Genomic DNA, 21368 nt, shown 5'->3' with positions numbered 1-21368 from the left:
ATTAAATGTGATTGAAAACAAAAAAGGCTCAGAAAAATTATGTTTTGAAATTAAGGTCTAGTGTCACTTGTTTAAAGATGCCACTTGGTTTGATATTTTATATAATGCACTTAAATTATTATTAGAGTCCAAATCATTTTTTAGGGTCACTATATACTACATATTATTTGAATTAAGCAATTACCTAAAGTCAGAGTTGAGCTTTTGTGCGATGGTTCCATTAGCCCAGACAAAGACTTTCCATTGAACAATCAGTCCTTATTTTACCAATTAGTTTATCTCAAATGGAAAATCTAAGATATAACTAAAGATATAAACACAAATGCACTGTACTTTTAGTAGCCTCTTAAAGTTATTATCAGGCCCTTTTCAAAGATGCATCTACCCTTTGGACTTGTCAATTAATTACAAATTTCAGTAATTGACCACCAGAGTGAGCAGCAAGAATCAACAACATCCCTAAAGATTCCTCAAATCTGATTGACTTTTGCCAATCATTTAATTCCATATTCATTGGCACGTACAGACAGATCTTGCATGTATAATCAAAGATAAACATAAATTATCCAGTAGAGATAGTGTGTGAATTTCATTAGCCTAGTTTTGCCTAGTGGACCTCCACAAGTCTGGTTCATCCTTGGGTGCAATTTCCAAATGCCTGCAAGTACCATGTTTATCTGTACAAAAAATAATACGCAAGTATGAACACCATGGGACCAAACAGCCATTATACAGGAGGAATTCTGTCTCCTAGAGATGAACGTAGTTTGGTGTAAAAAGTGCAAATCAATCCCAGAACAGCAGCAAAGGACCTTGTGAAGATGCTGGAGGAAACAGGTACACAAGTATCTATATCCACAGTAAAACGAGTCTTATATTGACCTGAAAGGCTGCTCAGCAAGGAAGAAGCCAATGCGCCAAAACCGCCACAAAAAGCTAGACTACAGTTTGCAAGTGCACATGGGAACAAAGATATTAATTTTTGGAGAAATGTCCTCTGGTCTGATGAAACAAAAATTTAACTTTTTGGCCATAATGACTATAGATATGTTTGGAGGAAAAAGGGTGAGGCTTGCAAGCTGAAGAACACCATCCCAACCGTGAAGCATGGGGGTGGCATTATCATGTTGTGGAGGTGCTTTGCTGCAGGAGGGACTGGTGCACTTCACAAAATAAATGGCATCATGAGGAAGGAAAATTATGTGGATATATTGAAGCAATATCTCAAGACATCAGCCATGAACTTAAAGCTTGGTCGCAAATGGACAATGACCCCAAGCACAAAGCCCTGATCTCAATCTGATAGAACATTTGTGGGCAGAACTGAAAAAGTGTGTGCATGCAAGGAAGCCTACAAACCTGACTCAGTTACACCAGTTCTGTCTGTCTGGAGAAGCTTGTGGAAGGCTACCCAAAACGTTTGACCCAAGTTAACAATTTAAAGGCAATGCTACCAAATTGTATATAAACTTCTGACTCACTAAGAATGTGATGAAAGGAGTAAAACCTGAAATAAATAATTCTCTCCACTATTATTCTGACATTTCACATTCTTGACTGTGAAGTAGTGACTGACCCATGACAGGAAATCGTAGTTTTCTACAACAAAAATGAAAAACTGACTTTAAATGTATTTGGGTAAGGAGTATGTAAACTTCTGACTTCTGACAGCCCATGCATGCGCGCGCACACACACACACACACACACACACACACACACACACACACACACACACACACACACACACACACACACACACACACACACACACACACACACACACACACGCACACAATCTGTCAACAATAAGTAGTGTAATGAATCCTGTGGTCAAACAGTCTTTCACCGTCTGCCTGATTTTCCTGTATAATTCATCTGTAGTCACCCCCTGAGCATCTCACCATCTGTCTTTCTTTCTGTCTGTCTCACTCTACCCTCATTTCTACATTGCTTTGTCTAAAACAATGTAAATACCCAAGACATAAGCAAGAAGGAACATATGCAACCTCTCTTTTTAATGGGACCATGAATAATTTATCTCAATACAGTTATCACAGCTTCACCCATCCCCCATCATAAAAGGGTAAAATCACCCCCTCCATCCTCCTCCGATCCTGTAAATTCCTCCATATCTCCCCAGCACAAACATCGGTCTGTGCTGGTCACCACAACATAAAAACACTGCATGCAGCGGCCAGTGTTAAGTTCAAATAACACAAGACCTGTGCATGTGTGTTTCTAAAGACAATACTGTGTTAAACATTAGACAAGACTGGGTGGAGATGAAATACTGAGGCACAAAAAATATTAAAAATACAAAAATGGCACACATGGTTACAGTACAATTTCACATGAATCCTCTCTCAGTCGCTGAACTTACCTCTGTCCCTGCGGTCTCCTGGTCTCTCTCATACCTCCATGATTTTTTAGCATTTATTTTAAGAGTGCGAGCACACACATGCACAAATGCAACCGATCTCTGCCCTGTACCACCACCAACTAAGCTGCACCCGCTTGCTCTCACTCTTTGTCCCTCACACACACATGCAGCTCCTTGCTCTTCACACACAGACTCGTACTGACACAAACACTCTTCTTCCTGTCGCTGTTCCTTGGTAACAGAGGAATCCAAGCCAGCAACATCACGGCCCCCTGCGCTATTGCCCTCCTTCCCCACCTAGCCCTCTCCCTCTCGCAATCACTTGGCTGGCCTCAGCAATAAATATTGCAGCATGCAAATGTATCTCCTCTCCCACCGACTACATCAACGTGTGTGTGTGTGAGTATTACAAATGTGCAGCACCGCAACCATTCTGCCCACAACTTGGCACACTGGAATACTAAAAAGCCACACCACAAACGCATGCGTGTTATGTCACCCAGACCAGATATTTGATGATTTTGAGATTATCGATATCAGCTGATAACAACATCCACCTGGCCGATTAACAAATAGGTCTATGCAAAGTAAAAAACAGAGAGAGCCTTGTCAATGCATAATGCCCTTTTCTGTTTAAAAATATTTTGTCACGTTTGAGTATGTCTACAATAAGGATTAACTGAATTAATGTTATCTCATTTGCTATCCTTAAATATATAATGTTTTAATACATTAATATATATTAATTTCAATATAATATTAATGATGGTAAATGTATTATAGTATATACAATTATTATATATTATAATTATTATAGATTTATATCAGTTTCTCTGGATTTACTATTTATAGGTATGAGTTTCAGTAAAATTAAAATTGTTGTTTTATTCTATAAATACTGACAACACTTCTCCCAAATTCCAAATAAAAATATTGTCATTTAGAGCATTTATTTGCAGAAACATGAATTAATATTTTTCAGAAATATCTTTATGTATACCCCGCCTTTCGCCCAATGTTAGCTGGGATAGGCTCCAGCCCCCCGCGACCCTGTACAGGATAAGCGGTTGACGATGGATGGATGGATGGATCTTTATGTATAGTGTCTTATAATGCAACTGCACAGGCAATGTACACTTAAGTTTATCTTGCCAATAAAGCTTGATTTGAATTGAATCTTCCAATTTGCTCCTATTATTAAAAAAAGTCCACTGGAAAATGGTAAACGAATATGCCTGACTTTTAATTAAAGCATGTCAACTGATTCTATGACATATTTACATACAGTATACAGTACCTTTATCAAAGATGTTTACCTGTAAAAACAATTTATTAATTTTATCCACACAAAAAAATTGTGAACAAAATGTGAACATTTTCACATGTACAAATTTAAATAATTACAATAAATGATGAACCAATTTATTGCAAGTTCTTTAAGACAAATAACTACAGTTGAAGTTCAAGTTTACATACACCTTAGCCAAATACATATAAACTCAGTTTTTCACAATTCCTGACATTTAAACATAGAAAGCAGTTCCTGTCTTAGGTAAGTTAGGATCACTACTTTATTTTAAGAATGTGAAATGTCAGAATAACGGTAGAGAGATTTTTTTTTTTTTAAATCACATTCAAAGTGGGTCAGATGTTTACATACACTTTGTTAGTAGTTGGTAGCATTGTTTTTAAATGGTTTAACTTGGGTCAAACATTTTGGGTAGCCTTCCAGAAGCGTCTCACAATAAGTTGCTGGAGTTTTGGCCCATTCCTCCAGACAGAGCTGGTGTGACTGAGCCAGGTTTAGGCCTCCTTGCTTGCAGTTCTGCCCACAAATTGTCGGCTTGAGGTCACACTTCAAAAAATTATTTTCTAGACAAGTATTTTTGTCTTGTTTTCCTGTCAAATTATCTAAACTTTCTCAAAACATGATTTATTTACTTGTCAAGCAAAATGGGATAAGATATTAAGTCTTGTTTAAAGACTAAATTTTGTGAACTTCAGACTCAAAACAAGAAAAAATGATCTGCCAATGGGGTAAGCAAAATAAACTTAATTTAAAGAGAAAACAAGTTTATTTTGCTTACACCATTGGCAGATTTTTCTTTCTTATTTTTCTTGGCTTTGTGACAGCAACTCCAATACCTTGACTTTGTTGTCCTTAAGCCATTTTGCCACAACTTTGGAGGTATGCTTGGGGTCATTGGCCATTTGGAAGACCCATTCGTGACCAAGATTTAACATCCTGGCTAATGTCTTGAGATGTTGCTTCAATATATCCACATACCTTCCTCATTTTGCCATCAAATTTGTAATGTGCACCAGTCCCTTCTTCATGCAAAGCACCCCCACAATATGATGCTGCCACCCCATGCTTCACAGTTGGGATGGTGTTCTTCGGCTTGCAAGCCTCACCCTTTTTCCTCCAAACATAACGATGGTTATTATGGCCAAACAGTAACATTTTTGTTTAATCAGACCAGAATAAATTTATCCAAAAAGATCTTTGTCCCCATGTGCACTTGCAAACTGTAGTCTGGCTTTTTTTAGGGCCGTTTGAGCAGTGGCTACAACCTTGCTGAGCAGCCTTTCAGGTTAGGTCAATATAGGGCTCATTTTACTGTGGATATAGATACTTGCCTACCCGTTTCCTCACAGTCTTTTGCTGTTGTTCTGGGATTAATTTACACTTTTTACACCAAACTACATTCGTCTCTAGGAAACAGAATGCGTCTAATTCCTGAGCGGTATGATGACTGTGTGATCCCATGGTGTTTATACTTGTGTACTATTGTTTTTACGGATGAATATGGTACCTTCAGACATTTAGAAATAGCTCCCAAGTAAGAACCAGACTTGTGGAGGTCCAGAATTTTGGCTGTGGAGTTCCCAGCTGACTTCTTTTGATTTTCCCATGATGTCAAGTAGAGAGGCACAGAGTTTAAAGGTAGGCCTTAAAATACATCCACAGGCACACCTCCCATTCAGTACACCTCCAATCAGGAGCTAATTGGCTAACTGTCTTAAGGCTTGACATCATTTTCTGGAATTTTCCAAGCTGCTTATAGGCACAGTTAACTTAGTATATGTAAACTTCAAACCCACTGGAACTGTGATAGTCAATTAAAAGTGAAACAATCTGTATGTAAACAATTGTAGACTTGTGTCGTGCAAAAAGTAGATGTCCTAATCAACTTGACAAATATTAAATCTGTTGAGTGGTTAAAAAATTTGTTTTAACGACTTTAACCTAAGTGTATGTAAACTTCTGAGTTCAATTGTAAATATATTTATCATTATATTTTATTGTTTGTTTTAGTGTACAATGTAAAGTAACCCTTAGTAACTGGGCAACCAGAAGAGATGCATCCTTGGATACTTTTTAAACAGTATTTCTGGATTCCCTTTCAGAGACCTCCAGCAGCACATGATCGCTGTGGGACACAGTCTAAGTGTCATGTTGATTCTGATGATTTTGCCAGCGTCCAGCCCAAGACCTCCTAGCAGTCGGATTTCCAGGCCCTCTGTAACTTATACAGAGTTGCTGGGGGTTATTATACAGGGAGTGGAGAAACTGCACCTGGACTGGCTGGATGAAACAGTCGGAGGATCGTAAATCCATCTTGGACAACGATTTCTTAGAGGGCCAATGTTCAACTATGCCTTGTAGGCTGCTCCCTTTATCCCCAGACCTCCATCGGGAGATTTCAAAGTCCTAGGATCAAACTTACTCGGCCAGGATTACAAACCAATCAAAAAAAAAACAATGTGTGTCGAGCTTCTGACCATGGATATTCTTGGGTCCTGCTAATGGAGGAGATGCTGGCGGCATCTCCTCATTTTATGAGGGAGCTGTGCTGGATGCTGAGGCTGCCATGGAACTGCACTGGGCTTCTGAACCGGCGCTGAGAGCTACAAAGCAATCTTCAGAATAAAATTGTTTGAATGTTGGTCGTAATACGGCAGGCCTCGTGGCGGTGGAACGCCATCTGTTTCTTATGCTAACAGATATTCGTGAAAAGGACAAGGCCTTCCTAATGAATGCCCCCTTGTCAGAATCTGTGCTGTTCGGTGATGCAATCCAGTCCATGTCCTCCTGTTCACTGGTTTTCTCTCTCGCCCCGGGCATCAGTGCTGCACACAGTTCTGCAGATGGTTTGAGAGGATCGGGTTTCGCTTCTGTTATTGGCACTCAAGTACGGTTTTCAACTCTGATCTCATTCCTGGAAAAGGCACCTTAGGCGATTCCAGTCAGAGCGAGCATGTTGTCTCAGGCATGGAGCAGCATTTGGCACCCCCAGCTGGACTTGTGGAAGTTGTGGGTATGGCCCTTCAATGGAAAGCTCATTTGAATGTTGGATTATCCCCCGCTGTGAATGATACCATTTTAAATGCTAGAGCTCCATCAACGAGGAGGCTATATATATTTAAGTGGCATACTTTTGCTTCTTGGTGTGAAGCGCAAAGTAAAAATCCAGCTCACTGCACTGTTGCTACAGTGCTGGACTTTTTTGCTGGAGCATTTCGGGGTCAGGGTTTACCCAACAATGCTTAAAGTCTATGTTGCAGCTATAGAGGCTGAACATGCATGTATCAATGGAGTCTCTGTCTGTAGACATTCTATTGTCTCTTGCTTTATACATGGGGTATGCAGACTTAGAACTTTTCCTTCCATCCACGTTCCTTTAAGGGATTTATCTGTTGTTGAGGTGCTCCGTTCGAGCCCTTGACAACAGTGATTTGCATGTCCAGTCACTCATTCCTTTGTGTATGGATTTTGTGCCAGGGTATTCAAAGGTCATATTAAGGCCTTGTTTGGGCTGTTTCCCCAAGGTTATTTCTATGTCTTTTCGCTCGCATACCATTAATTCAGGCTCTCCCCTATTTGTGTCAGAAAAGCATGAAAGGAATGAATGCTTTGCCCAGTTCGGGCGCAGTAAGTTTATGTTGACCGTACTAGCCAGTGCAAGTCAGAACAGTTATTTGTGTGCTTTGGTGGCCACAACAAAAGTGTTTTGGTGTCAGACTGTCTCATTGGCTTATTTATGCAATTTAGAGTGCTTACTAAGTGCATGATCTGACTTCGGGTATTCAAGCCCATTCTACGAGGAGCATGGCATCCTTGTGGGCTTTAGCTAGAGGTGAATCCTTGGAGGACATTTGTTTGGTGGTAGGGTGTAATCTCTGCATACATTTGTTAGATTTTATAAACTGGAGGAAGGATTGATTATTGCTTCCCAGGTTCTCCCTGTTGGAACAGGAGTAAATTCATAATTCCTTTTTATTCAGACACTTTAACTCGCTTGTGCGGCGATATATGCTTGCCACATGGGCTTAGAGAGTTGGCAGCTAATGTTCACATGGCGTGAATATATTCATCCCACAAGGATCATACGTAGCTCGAGGTCTCAGAAAGGGAAAGTCTTGGTTACTTACGTAACCTTTGTTCCCAGAGGGGAACAAGGCACTGCGTAGCTGGCCATACTCTCTAGCAGCTGCATAGGGTTGTGCCTTTTGCAGCAAATCTTCCTCGATGGCGAGAAAGCGAGCGCCTTTATGAAGCCAATGACATAGCTCCCTAGGGGGCTTATCTTAAGTGCCATCAGCCAAAAAATTGCCTTGATTGTATAAGGGCTTCAGACACTCGGACAGTGTCCCACTGCGATCATATGCAACATCTTGTTAACCTCAGGGAACCAAGGTTACTTATGTAACCGAGGCGGTTTCAATGTATGCTGGGCACTTGTTGGCACAGGTATGCATAATTCATAATACTCTACTAATCTAATTCAAAGCATTTAAGCATAAGCATTTTTTGTTCAAAAGGTTTTTAAGATTATGAGAAATCAATTTAGTAAAATTCTGTCAACTTTTGATATGTACATTCTTCAGTAGTCATGCATTCTCACAGCAGGGTTAATGAAAGGAATGAAAGATATGCTTTTGTCAGGCCAGCCAAACTGAGTGAAACTGCTCACTCATTTGTGTGATGTATGAATTGACGGGTCTCTCAGGAACTACACGGACACTATTCGTCTACAGTAAATGCTCCCATGAGACCAAACACAAATGCTTCCCTCTTTATTTCCCTTTCACTGTCTCTGAGGCAATTCTAGGTAACCAGGTTACAAATGCAAAAACAAGCAAGTGCACAGAGAATGTGACACAGTTTAGTAATATGAATACTTGTCTGATTACACTGCACATATTGAATAAGTTCATATTGAACTGAGCCAAAACTGATTAACTTTGGACTGTAAATAATTATCAGGGAGATTACAGGTAAACTTTACAAAACTATTTCCACTGGGTTGTAAAAACATTTAAAGCATACTAAACACTGCTGTAAACTGTCTGTAGAAACACTGTGTGCATGTTAAACATTTACTAATTAAGGTCTTAAAAAAAGTTTACTTCAGTGCCAGCACCATGGCATCCTCAGTGTGAACTCTGTGTCACCTCTCCAGCCAGGTCTCCTAAGCACCCAAATTGTTCCAGTTGCTAGGGAGGGTAAAGTCACATGGAATAACCTCCCTGTGGTCACTATAATATGGTTCGCTCTCGGTGGGGAGTTGTGCGTTAATGCCGCAGTGGATGGCGTGAAGCCTCCGTGGTAGCGTGCTCAACAAGCCACATGATAAAATGGCCTCAGACGCGGAGGCAACTGAGATTCATCCTCTACCACCTGGATTGAGGTGAGTCACAATGCCACTATGAGGACTTAATGCATTGGGAATTGGGCATTCCAAATTGGGGAGAAAAAGGGGAGAGAAATAAATGAATAAATAAAATATCTGTGTCACTTTAGGATTTTGCCAGTAATGACAAACCACTGTCCTTAATTATTAATGATAATCCAGCATTACCACAATCTTATCATCAAGTTTGACATGCCCTGCAACTGATTCAAAGAACTGAAACTATTGATACTTTTGATATTTGGCCTCAAATTTAAGGGTGCCCATATTGACGCATGAGTGGACTACATTTGATATCTTGGAACACACTTGATATTTCGGTTTAAATTTCTGGCTGAAAGACCTCAGATTGCCAGAGCTACATTGCTAGTGGATATTTGTAATGAAGTAGTACTTCAAGCATGCAATGTGCATCGTTCATTATGACCAGAAACAAACTCTTAAGCAAGCATGCAAATGCTGGACCAACGCATTGCAAACATGTGACCATTTTGAATATACAGGTACTTACATGAAACTTGCGCTTTTGTGTTACTGTGGTTGTAACTAACCTCAGTACTCAAAGGGGCAATAGAGTTGCCTCCTAATGTCTGTGCTATTAAACCAGATGTGTTATAATTCTGGTAGATAGATTTAAACACGTTTATAAGATTTAACTTGCTCAACAAGATTCACTTTAAACTTTGGTTCCCCTTTGACAGTCATTGACCTCAAAGAGAATAATGACCATAGAAGAGGAGTTTATGCTAATGCCAGATATAGCGGCAAAACTGCATGATGAATTGCATTCTGACACAATTTGGAACAATGTGAGTACGTTTCGGGCTTATCCAACTTTTTCCTGAATACGGGAATATTACCCTTTCATACCAGAAGCCTGTTTTCATTTTCCAATCTCTAGAGTTTTCACTCACTTCGGTGTATGTTCTGAAGTAAATTCATTTGTAAAAAAAAAATTTTTAGAGCAAATCACGTGAGTCGCGATGATGCGATGTCTTTTGACAGTGCTTCGCCCATCATAGTTTAAGGAATGGGTATGACATGAAGCCATGGCTTCATGGCTATGTCATTACATAGGCTATGTTTAAACAGGCAGAAAAAAAATCTGAATGTTTAGCTGACACTGTAAATGTTTTGATTGTATTATTACAGTATTTTCCACCGTGCCTTACTGTAGAAACTGTTTACAGTATGTTACTGTCAAACTGAGCTGTATTCTTTAGGAAACAATTAGCAGGAAAATTATTGCATGAGAACTGACTTATTCTCAAACCTGTACATACACAATTTAGAGGAGAAATTTGTGGTATTATTCAGTGATCTATTGTCAAAAAGACAAAACCCAGGAGATGTCTTCTCTGCATTGGACTTACTCATACAATCACATAAAAAGTAGAACTGTATGTAATGTGACATTCACTCAGCCTTGAGAGAAGCAGAAGCAAAATTATCTCTTTTCAACTGAACCTGGTGAGCACCAAAAATTGCACAAAGCATATTTCAGCAGTTTATAATAATTTTTTCAAAAGATTCATCATTTGACAATGAAGATATGCATGTAATTTTTAACAAGTAGCTTTGTACCGATAAAGTTTACGTTCTCAAAGATACTAGCATTAGAAATAATGGCCATTCTGTTTAGTATTGAACTAGGCAATTACAAGTTTTGAAGTACTATATATAACCAAATTGCATTGTCTATGCAACGTTCAACCAGAGTGTATTCTTAGAACATTCCGATACTGTTATCGTACGTGAATTTAATAACCCCTCGGTGAGACGCTGACAACCACTGAAGGATTTTTCCAAGAATTGGGTATGTTACTGAAATAAAAGCTCTGGCAATCCAAGAAAGAAGAGATTTCTGTTGGTCCAACAAGTGGAAGCAAAGATGATTGACGGAACAATGGCAGATTGAGTGTATTCTATTTGAATTAAATCACGATTAAAGAGGATAGGGAGCTCTCTGATTAACCCACTACTTATGTAACACTCATCCACTGCCACCGCACGCTAACAGCATTTTATCCGCTTAACTTATACATCAGAACAGAAGGGTACATTAGAGACAGGACAGCAGAATGTGAGTGTTAGTGCAAAAAATCCAGGTATGTTGAAAATCTGCACATCCAATCACTCCCATGCTGCATCAAGGACATGCTGATATTGACCCTGCCATCTTTGAATACCTCCCTCTATTAGCAGCAGTACAAATGACTCAACAGCTGATTACAAAAATTAGAGGAAAAAATATTTCTACTAGACATTCCACTATGACCTGGAGATATAAGAGTCTTCACAAACACAATAGATGAAAAAAACATTTCAGTCACTGAAGAACAGCAAGCTAAGAACCTTGAACCAACAAAGCATTGTCTGATGTTTCACAAATCAATAATACAACACTCATAAATAATAATAAGAACATTTATAAATCATTGAGTTTCAGATTAAATGGAGGGATTCCTGCTGCAGTCAAGCAGTACAATAATCAACATTCAACAATAATCTTTAAAACACTTCGCACTTATTTTCCTCCTCTTTCCCCATCTCCATTCTCACCTGAGCTTTCTTCCTCCTGCCATGCTTGTTTTCAAGATGAACTGCTCTGCTTTTTCTTGGTCTGCTTGGTATTCCCTTCAGGCAGCTTTCAAAGCCATGCCTTCTAGGGATGTCTGAGGTCTCTAGCGCTCCAGAACTTAAAGGCCAGGTATGCTTTGCTCTCTTCTTGCGTCTGAATTTTGCTGCATCCAGGCTGGCCTGCTTGGGGCACTCTTCAGCCTCAGGCTCTGGGGTCTCCAGGACTTTGGGTCTTTTGAAAAGGTTGTGAAGAGACAGCAACACCAGGGTGCAGAGCACATACATGGTGGTGCTCACTAAAACATTCACGAATGTGTTCCCCAACACAATTAGTCTCAAACAGAGATGGCGTGTCCTTTAAAGGATATTCTGGCTGCTACCGTTTCAGGATCGGCATAAGAGCAGATCACTATCTTCAGGTTGAAGTTACAGTCATGATATTAACTGTTGCGATCATGGACAGCTGTGCTTTTCAGTTAAGTGTGATGCGGATAAGTCAGATGATCTTCCAAAGTAAACTAAACAAGGAAAATTCCAAACAAGCAGTGGTCCGTGCAATCTATTTGGAAAATGTAAAGTTCTTTATGGAGTCTTTCTACACAGTCCTTTGCTGTGCTTGAAAAGCAAGTCCATAAGATTCCAGTCCTTGACAGTCAGACTGAATTGAAGATTCCATTAAGCAAAGTTCTTCTAATGATTCTTCTAATATGTTTGTGATCTGATCAGCAAAATACATTGTTTCTCTCATCTCCTGCTCTCACTAGAGAGAGGATAAGGGAGGGCAGACTCAAACGCACCTACTTTTATACCCCACAAAAGCTATTTTAACCTACCTGGACTCACATCAATAAAGTCACACCCTGATAAACAAGCTCATGTATGCCAATGCAAATACATGCACACACGCAAACAATTGATAGCTATTTCTATAGAAATGGTTCTGAATGCGTCTGTCCTCCCGTTTAAATTTGAAGTCCTCTCCTGCAATCTCCAAGCCTATTCTTTAGAGAACTTCCAATGATATATTTGTCTTTGAGAAGACTTCAGGTGTACTCCAGGGAAATATGAACATTCCAGTGAACAATAATAAAACTTTTCATATCAACAGAGCTGCAATCACCCTTTGGCACAAGCTGATATCGAATTAATCTTTGTCTCCTCTTGCGTTTATAATGGTTTTATTGTATTTTTACTGTATTGTTTGATGGTTGGGTAAAATTCTTACAGGTCAGGCCGCTCCCTCTTTCATAATGCTTGTTGATGGTCCGATCTTTATTGCAGTTTCTGGTCCATAATAATGGTCAAACTCCAAACGTTCACAGTCTGACAGATCGTGCACAGCAGGTGATGTCCCATACCTCTAATGAGAGAGAAAACATGTTCACCCTCATTCCCTCCCTTTTCTAATGCAGCCCATCTGTCACTGCAGTACAGATTTAAGCACAACCATCTCTAAGCTGATGATGTAACAACTGTTTGCATTTATGTAAAAAGAAGGGCAAATAAGAAAGAATTAAAAATGCAGTGTAATCACAAACTTGTCAGTGATTGGTAATTGCCACATCGAGATGACCTTGTTGCACTGCGTCTTTTAGGGTTATAACAACAGTTTAGTTTTTTCAGTTTTTATATTTTGGGCTGACAAAATTAATGTGTTAAGTGACATCACTGAAAAGTTACATTTGTCACAGCCATCTAGTGTTATCACTATCTAGGGGCATTTTCATGTTTAATGAAGGCAGGTTGTCAATTTTTCAAATATTATAATATACTGTGTATCAAACACATTTAATTTTGTTTTGATGTCATGGAAATGTATTTCAGTATAGTTTCTAAATTATGTTTGGTTTGAGTTTCAATGTATTAAATGTCTTAATTTAAATATAAATTTCATTATAATATCACTGGTCCATCATCCCTCTACTGTGTAACAATAACATGGCAACCCTCATAATGCCTAACAGTGAGAACTGACAGTGTCAATCATGGGGGCTTAATAATGATTTGTGGTCATAAAAGATCACTACACCTGTGTGCTGAAACTCAATCACTGCTTAAAGAATAAACATTGCGTTCCCTGGGAGAGTGTGTAGCTGGAGAAAAGACCATTTTCTGGTTCGTTACCCATTTTAGAGGCCTGTCATATATAGGAAATGCCACAAACTTAAACACATAGAAAAACTGCAAGTCTTTATGGCTCTTATTCAGTTAGTGCCTGTTCTAACCCAAGTAACCAATTCAGCAGTTAATGGTCAACATACAAAGTTGCAGTTTAAAGGAATGTTTAAGCTCTATAGTCTAATCAGTATTTGTTGAATAATGTTGATTACCACTAAAAAATAATTGAGTTGTCCCTCAAAAGATGAACGCAGGTTAAATTGTACACCAACACTACTCACAGGGGCAAGAGAAGCTCTTATGGCAAACAATACAGAATGGCAAACAGTGGTAATAATATATATAAATACTAAAATATAAATAGTCTTCATCAGTATTTAAACTAACTACACATACATTGTCACGGAGGTTGGATGTTAGCGGTGTCTCAAGGAGAGAAAATAGATATAACTCACGCGAGAAGGAGACACATGAGACAAACAGGTGTTAGCGTTTCAACCTGCATTTAATAAAATGTCCAAAAAAAGAGTGCTACCTCCTCCACATACATGAAGGCGAGTGAGGAAGCGTATAACATCCAACTTAGTCACACAAAATAAAAGGGAAACAAAAAGAAATACATGTTGAGAGCAACTATCTTCTCACATCCTCCACTTTACACACCTTCTCTTACGCTCTCGCTGTCAGCGCTCTCTATGCGCAACTGTATCACATCTCATAATTACCGTAATCCCTGTAAGTGACCGTTACAACATGTTACAGTTTATGTTATTAATTACATGAATTCTGTCATGGCAGTTCATGCTAATGGTTAGCGAAAGACAATAATTAATACAAGGCTATTTCTGTTTTATTTGCATGAAAACTGACGACAAAATCTAAAATGTTCTGCATGTTTTTAGAATTGACTTTGGAAGCCCAAAAACAGACTTTTGGTATAAAATATGAATAAGCGTTGAGGCTGATGATCAAAAGAGTGGTCTTATTGCAGATATGCATGTGCAGTGGCATCAAGCTTGTAAATGAGTAATGGTGCGTTCACGTCACGTCAGAAGTACCGTAACGATGAGATTCTGACCTGTAAAAAGTGCTCACTTCTTCATAGAACTCTTAATTACAAGTTTTTAACTCGTAATTCTATGAAAGCTCTGACTTGACAGTCATGACGTCATTTGAAATGAACCAATATAGCTGCGTCCTTAACAGTTAAAGGTAGCAAACACATTTCTGTTTGATATGCCATCCTATTATGTCACTGTTACCTGGAGCATTTTGTTTGTTCTTAAATATTTTGCAACAACAAGGTGAATTAATGAATTGATGCTGCGATAAATATTTTGCTTTTATCAACAACAAAGCCATTTTGGCGTTATGAGTGTTGTCATATAAACAAATAACTTCCGAGTTCCCAGGATGTGAATGGCTCCAAGTAGAAGCTCATAATTACAGTAATTCCAACAGGACATGAACGCAGCATAAATCGCAGCATTACAACTGCCTCCGGTCTCCCCTACTTAAAATAATATTCCGGGTTCAATACAAGTTAAGCTCAAACTACAGCATTTGAGGCATAGTGTTGGACACCACAAAAAACTATTTAGACCACAAAAAATTATTTATGTCCATCCTTTTCTTTAAAAAAAGCAAAAATCGATGTTACAGGGAGACACTTACAATGGAAGTGAATGGTGACCAATTTTTGGAGGGTTTAAAGGCTTATAATTTTATAAAAGCACTTACATGAATTCTTCCATTAAAACTTGTGTACTATTTGAGTTGTAAAGTTGGATAAATCATAATTTTTACAGACGTTTTAGGGTTTGTTGACATTACATCTTAATGCAACAAAGAAAAGGTTGGCGAGTAATTTTTTCACACTAAACTCACGTTAAAATGCATATTCTTTACATCTTTTCAAACAGTGAGTATTTTAATGTATCGTGACATTTTGTGATATTTTAAGTGCAGTCAGAGACACTTAAATGAGGCACGAAAGAGACTGAAACTGATCCTGCAGTATTCACAGTATCTCATAACAGACATGCTGGACCTCTCTCACGTGTTCTATAATTGCACCAAAGTCTTTGCAGCAAGTCAGTCCACTGTCGGCCATCTTTGGAGCGCTCTCGGAAGACTATTTCCAGTCACTCCAGTGCAGATCCTATCTACTTGATTGGAGAAAGACCAAAATCTCAAAAACAGTTGGTCAAGATAATGTTTAAAGAACATTTCAAATCAGCAATAAAACCGGATAATACTGGAATCATAAATTGTGGTTCTTCACCTCATATTACGCAAAAAAAATGCAGTTCCACAGCTTGTATAGCTAATGCGCATGCGTGTTCTAATGTTGATTGACAGATGATGTCTGTATCTAAAAGGGCATTGGGTCTTTTAACTGAGGTGGGACTTCCTTTCTACATCCATTGACTGTTGGGTGCTCAGAGCTCCTTTAATGAGCGTTCCAATTTCTCCCATTCATTTAAATAGAAGTGGCCCATATCTGCTAAATAATCTCTGATTTGTACAATCCCAATGTCAATTCTTAAAATGTCAAGATCGCCCTTTCTTTCTTGCTATCCCCTACAATCATATGTGCGTAAATACTTCCCATATGATACCAAAAAATTCTGTGATCAGCCACTGGCTGGTAAATTGTTTAGTGGTGTAGTGGCTAAGAAGTTCAGCACAGAGATCTATTCACTGCGTGCTAAGAGTAAAGGCTTTGTCTCTTTCTCTGTAATGCACCAAATTCTAGATCCAAGCAGACAATTTGTTGTTTAATAAAGTCTATAGATATATCATATCTGTTCTCTACAGTCAGGTGTTTATCAAAAACAACAAAAGAAACATGAATCATGTGGGAAAAAAAAAATAATAATAAAAAGAAAAGAAGAAATCACAACATGAATGTTGTAAATAATCCACTGACCAAACAAACACTACTGTCAAAGTCCCTGTACCGATTTAGCACTTGTTCTACATATCCAAGTAAACATTTGTAAATAGTACAAATTAGGCATGTAAACAAAAAACATGTAGCAATATACTGTATATATGCAATTTCAATACATCATATTGATTGATGTAATACATTAACCATTTATATAAAAAAAGAACCTAAAATGTCACCAAAATTATGAAAAACTAGGCTAATGATAACATTTGTAAAATGTATATGTCCCTAATTTAACAAGATAGAGTCCCTTGTATAATGAATAACAGCATTAGCTGAAAGATAATTTCTTTCATACTGTATGCAAAATGGACATTATAAATGAAATATACCCAACTTTCTTGAAATTAAATGCGAAATCGAAATCTAATCATGATATCGTGATATATATTGAATCGTGATATGTGCAATATGTATCATTACAGATTGGCCCCATTCACTTCCATTGCAAGGGTCTTAAAGTAACCCCAATTTCTTTTCTTTTTTAAAGAAAAAGGAACAAGTCTAAATGCATTTTTGTGGTAATCGATATTATGCCACAAATGTTGTCTATTGAGATTAACTTACATTGAAGCCGGAATATTCCTTTAAACATAAGAATTACTTTGTGTGATAGAATAATTGTCTGTGTCTGGCTATGGCCAATACTCCTGTCCTGATCATGTAAAGCGGGGTAAACTGATGCAGGGTATGTGAAGGACACAATAGGAGATATTTGTCTGTGGTGATGTGGGCGTGGCAGAGCGATGTCTTTGGAGAGTGAGGCCAGGAGAGGAAGAGTGGTAAGGATTGACACCTGTGGGAAATCAACTCTAACAGCTGTTTTGTGTTGCTGTGAGAGCTGGAGTGGGATAAAAGTGTAATAAAGACCACTGGAGGAGAGAGAGATATGCAGTAGAGTAGTTCTGTGTGTTTTTGTAATATGCTTTAAAGCGAACTTTGTTGTGCTAGACTGAAAATATTGTAAAATAAAAGACTTGCCTTGAACATTTACCCGGCCCTCGCCCTCCACAGACATCGCTCGGCCACACCCACACCACATTGCGTGGACACGTCACCACATTGTCTTTTACGGTACATTTTTTTATACAATTTCTTTTTTTTTTATTGAAAGACAAAAAGTGTATTCCTATAAAACAGTAGTTCCACAGCGATAATGACAATTGAAACAACGTCCCAGTACAAATAATACACTTGTTTATGGGAAAATGGCTTAAAATAAGTGCGTTAAAATATGAGCATTTTGCTTTAAAGGGGTCATGACATGAGAAACCAAATTTGCCTTGATCTTTTGGTATATAAGAGGTCTTTGTATCATTAAAACGTCCTGCAAGTTTAATATTTTAAGACGTCCTCCCCATTCTAAACGAATCATTTATTTAATCAAGCTCAAAATACAGCTCGTTCTGGATTCATGGTTAGAAGTGACGTGTCGGTTAGAAGTGACGTAACAGCGTTTGCATATGACCGCCTCCAGCGCAAGATAACTACGCTTTAAGCGCAAGACAACTACGCTCATTTCGTATCGCCGTGCGCCTCACAAGTGTTCAGTCGATGGACAGCGAGCTCTGACAGAGACTACTTGTGAACAGAAAAAATTACGATGCCACACAGATGTGCTGTTCCTGGCTGTGGTCAAACAAAACCTCTGAATAAGCTGCCGAAAGATCCAGACGTCAGGGAAAAATGGATGCAGTTTATTTTTTGCGGACGTCCCAGTCACAGCAAGGTTAACTTAAGCGTTTGTTCTGTACATTTTAAGGATGACTGTTTTGAGAACAAATCTCAATATGATGCTGGCTTTGCCAGAAAACTGTTGCTCAAAGATAAGTCCGTGCCGACTATTCTGGGAACAACGACGACGCAAACTGTAAGTAATCTATTTTAAACTTTAAACTACTTTTTAAAGCGCAATTTAATTCATTATGAATAATCACAGTGTTTTTACTTAGTTTACTTGCATATTGTTCTGGCTGGGGGCGTCAATAATTGATACATAGGCACTGACGTTAGCCAATCATAACAGTGGGCGTTAACACTGAAGTCTTAAATGGAAAACGCCCCCAAAACAGACTGTTTGAATCAGAGGATGAGAAACAGGGTGGGAAAAGGTCATAAATCACTAGATTTTAAAAGTTTTTCTTAAAAAAAAATATATTAATACTATAATTGCACCTAAGGGAACATAATAATACAATAAAAAAACCCATGTCATGACCCCTTTAAACTCAAAATGTGCCGGCTCTGTTTACTTCCATTGTAAATGTCATACTATAACCATGAGTTTTACAAAAAAAAAAATAAAAAAACTGGGACGAGTTGAAATTATGTTCTGTAATAATCAACTTTTAAAATTATGTTTAATATATTCTAATCCAACCTACTATCATGCTTGTGCTGGAATACAAGTGAATTCATTGTTTTTGTTTTTTTGTACTTAACAATAAGAGAAAGTTGTCTGGAACTAAACCAATGAAAGTTATAAAAAGATAGGGCTGCAATTTAGAGCAGTTACAGAAGAGACCATAAAAATGGCACTATTACCTCACAAAGATCTAGTTGACTTTCCAAGATGAAGCACAAAAAAGGTCACCAAAGAGACCAATAAATGCAAGAATTACACAATCAACCAAGTAATTAGATATATGCAGAAAGGCCACCAAGAGACTAAAAGTTCTTATTTAAGAAGTCAAAAGAATGAAACGTCATTTTGACATATTAACTGCACACAATGCATCCATACACCTTACAACATTTTATGTCGTGATTTAATCCTCCAAGATTTATACTGCAATAAAAGTTGGAAAAGGTGTGTGTATTTTCCAGGTCCACTGTTATATGTGGACCAGAAGTTATAGTGTGCAAGCCATAAACATATTAAATAATATGATGGGTGAATGAACACTTGAATGACATATTATTGACTTCATTGCTGTTGTGGAATGCTGATACGCTTCTTAGGAATTAAAATAAAATGCAAGGTTTCAAGATTTGATTTGATGCATAAAAGTATTTGAAAATCAGACAAAATGAAAAAAGGAACATTGTCATTAATGCATGAACATGATCTACAATACATAGCACTGCAAATGGTGTGAACAAAATGATGGAAATACATGAATATCAAAATAATGACGTTAAACTGTTGAAATGGATACGAAGTATACAAATATAAGTAACTTGAGAGTGTATGAAGACTGACTTGATTGCGTCATTTGTAAAGTGTCATGGAAGTGAGAAATTGCAGCACGTTGTTTGCCACAACTCTCCAATTGGTGGAAATTTTCTCTTTAGGATTAATGGGTAGTGTAGTTCTTTACCAGGAATTCCGCTATTAAACACGATGCTTAAAAAATTACACTGAATTAACGCAGACTGATGGCTTCAACAGAAGCATATACCAACGATTAACAATCCTGGAGCTCACATTAGGCCGATCTTTAAAGTTTAACATTAAAACACAATTCCCCAATGGAAAAAAATAAATGAATGATATTTTTGCTTTCTGAACCAGATGGTGCACTCTATTGAAATCAATTTGGGAATGAAATGTCCTTTGGGCTTTGCATGAGCAGCACTATTTATATGATGCACACAGTTGCTTACTGTGTAGAGTGTTTTTTAGTTAGCCACTTGTGAGGTTCCATGATGGTTTAGATCACTCTTTCTAGCCCTTTGAACAAACTTAGCAACACTCCATATCCAGTCTCGGGGCTGCTTGTGCTGTTTGGCACTATTAAGTTTTCGAGCAAGCCTCCTCAGTGATGAACTTTAATAACATCTAAACAAAGATCTCGTCACTCGCGAGCAAAAGCAAGCAACAGACAAATATGCATTTTTATTTGTGTAATTTATGTTAACTGAGGTGGGACTTCCTTTCTACATCCATTGACTGTTGGGTGCTCAGAGCTCCTTTAATGAGCGTTCCAATTTCTCCCATTCATTTAAATAGAAGTGGCCCATATCTGCTAAATAATCTCTGATTTGTACAATCCCAATGTCAATTCTTAAAATGTCAAGATCGCCCTTTCTTTCTTGCTATCCCCTACAATCATATGTGCGTAAATACTTCCCATATGATACCAAAAAATTCTGTGATCAGCCACTGGCTGGTAAAATGTTTAGTGGTGTAGTGGCTAAGAAGTTCAGCACAGAGATCTATTTACTGCGTGCTAAGAGTAAAGGCTTTGTCTCTTTCTCTGTAATGCACCAAATTCTAGATCCAAGCAGACAATTTGTTGTTTAATAAAGTCTATAGATATATCATATCTGTTCTCTACAGTCAGGTGTTTATCAAAAACAACAAAAGAAACATGAATCATGTGGGAAAAAAAAAAATAATAATAAAAAGAAAAAGAAGAAATCACAACATGAATGTTGTAAATAATCCACTGACCAAACAAACACTACTGTCAAAGTCCCTGTACCGATTTAGCACTTGTTCTACATATCCAAGTAAACATTTGTAAATAGTACAAATTAGGCATGTAAACAACAAACATGTAGCAATATACTGTATATATGCAATTTCAATACATCATATTGATTGATGTAATACATTAACCATTTATATAAAAAAAGAACCTAAAATGTCACCAAAATTATGAAAAACTAGGCTAATGATAACATTTGTAA

General features: G+C 37.9%; 1 protein-coding gene across 4 annotated transcripts in view; it reads right to left on the bottom strand.

Annotated features, from left to right (window-relative positions):
* The window catches only part of LOC127623156 (kinesin-like protein KIFC3), a 67081-nt gene that overhangs the window by 32406 nt on the left and 13307 nt on the right, over nt 1-21368 (bottom strand). For 2 of the 4 annotated variants that reach the window (XM_052097435.1, XM_052097436.1), the window contains exon 1: nt 11642-11959. The exons of 1 other annotated variant lie outside the window; for it this stretch is intronic. In XM_052097435.1, coding sequence (XP_051953395.1) covers nt 11642-11944 — 303 coding nt within the window. In that variant the 5' untranslated portion in view covers nt 11945-11959. Of the gene's footprint in view, nt 1-2381; nt 2709-11641; nt 11960-21368 lie in introns of those variants that run through there. One more of the 4 variants, XM_052097437.1, reaches the window with a different exon arrangement.

The sequence above is a fragment of the Xyrauchen texanus genome, chromosome 29, assembly GCF_025860055.1.
Source record: "Xyrauchen texanus isolate HMW12.3.18 chromosome 29, RBS_HiC_50CHRs, whole genome shotgun sequence".
Classification (NCBI taxonomy): Eukaryota; Metazoa; Chordata; class Actinopteri; order Cypriniformes; family Catostomidae; genus Xyrauchen; species Xyrauchen texanus.
The sequence above is the reverse complement of the archived record's forward strand: the minus strand, read 5'-3'. Positions and strand labels throughout refer to the sequence as shown.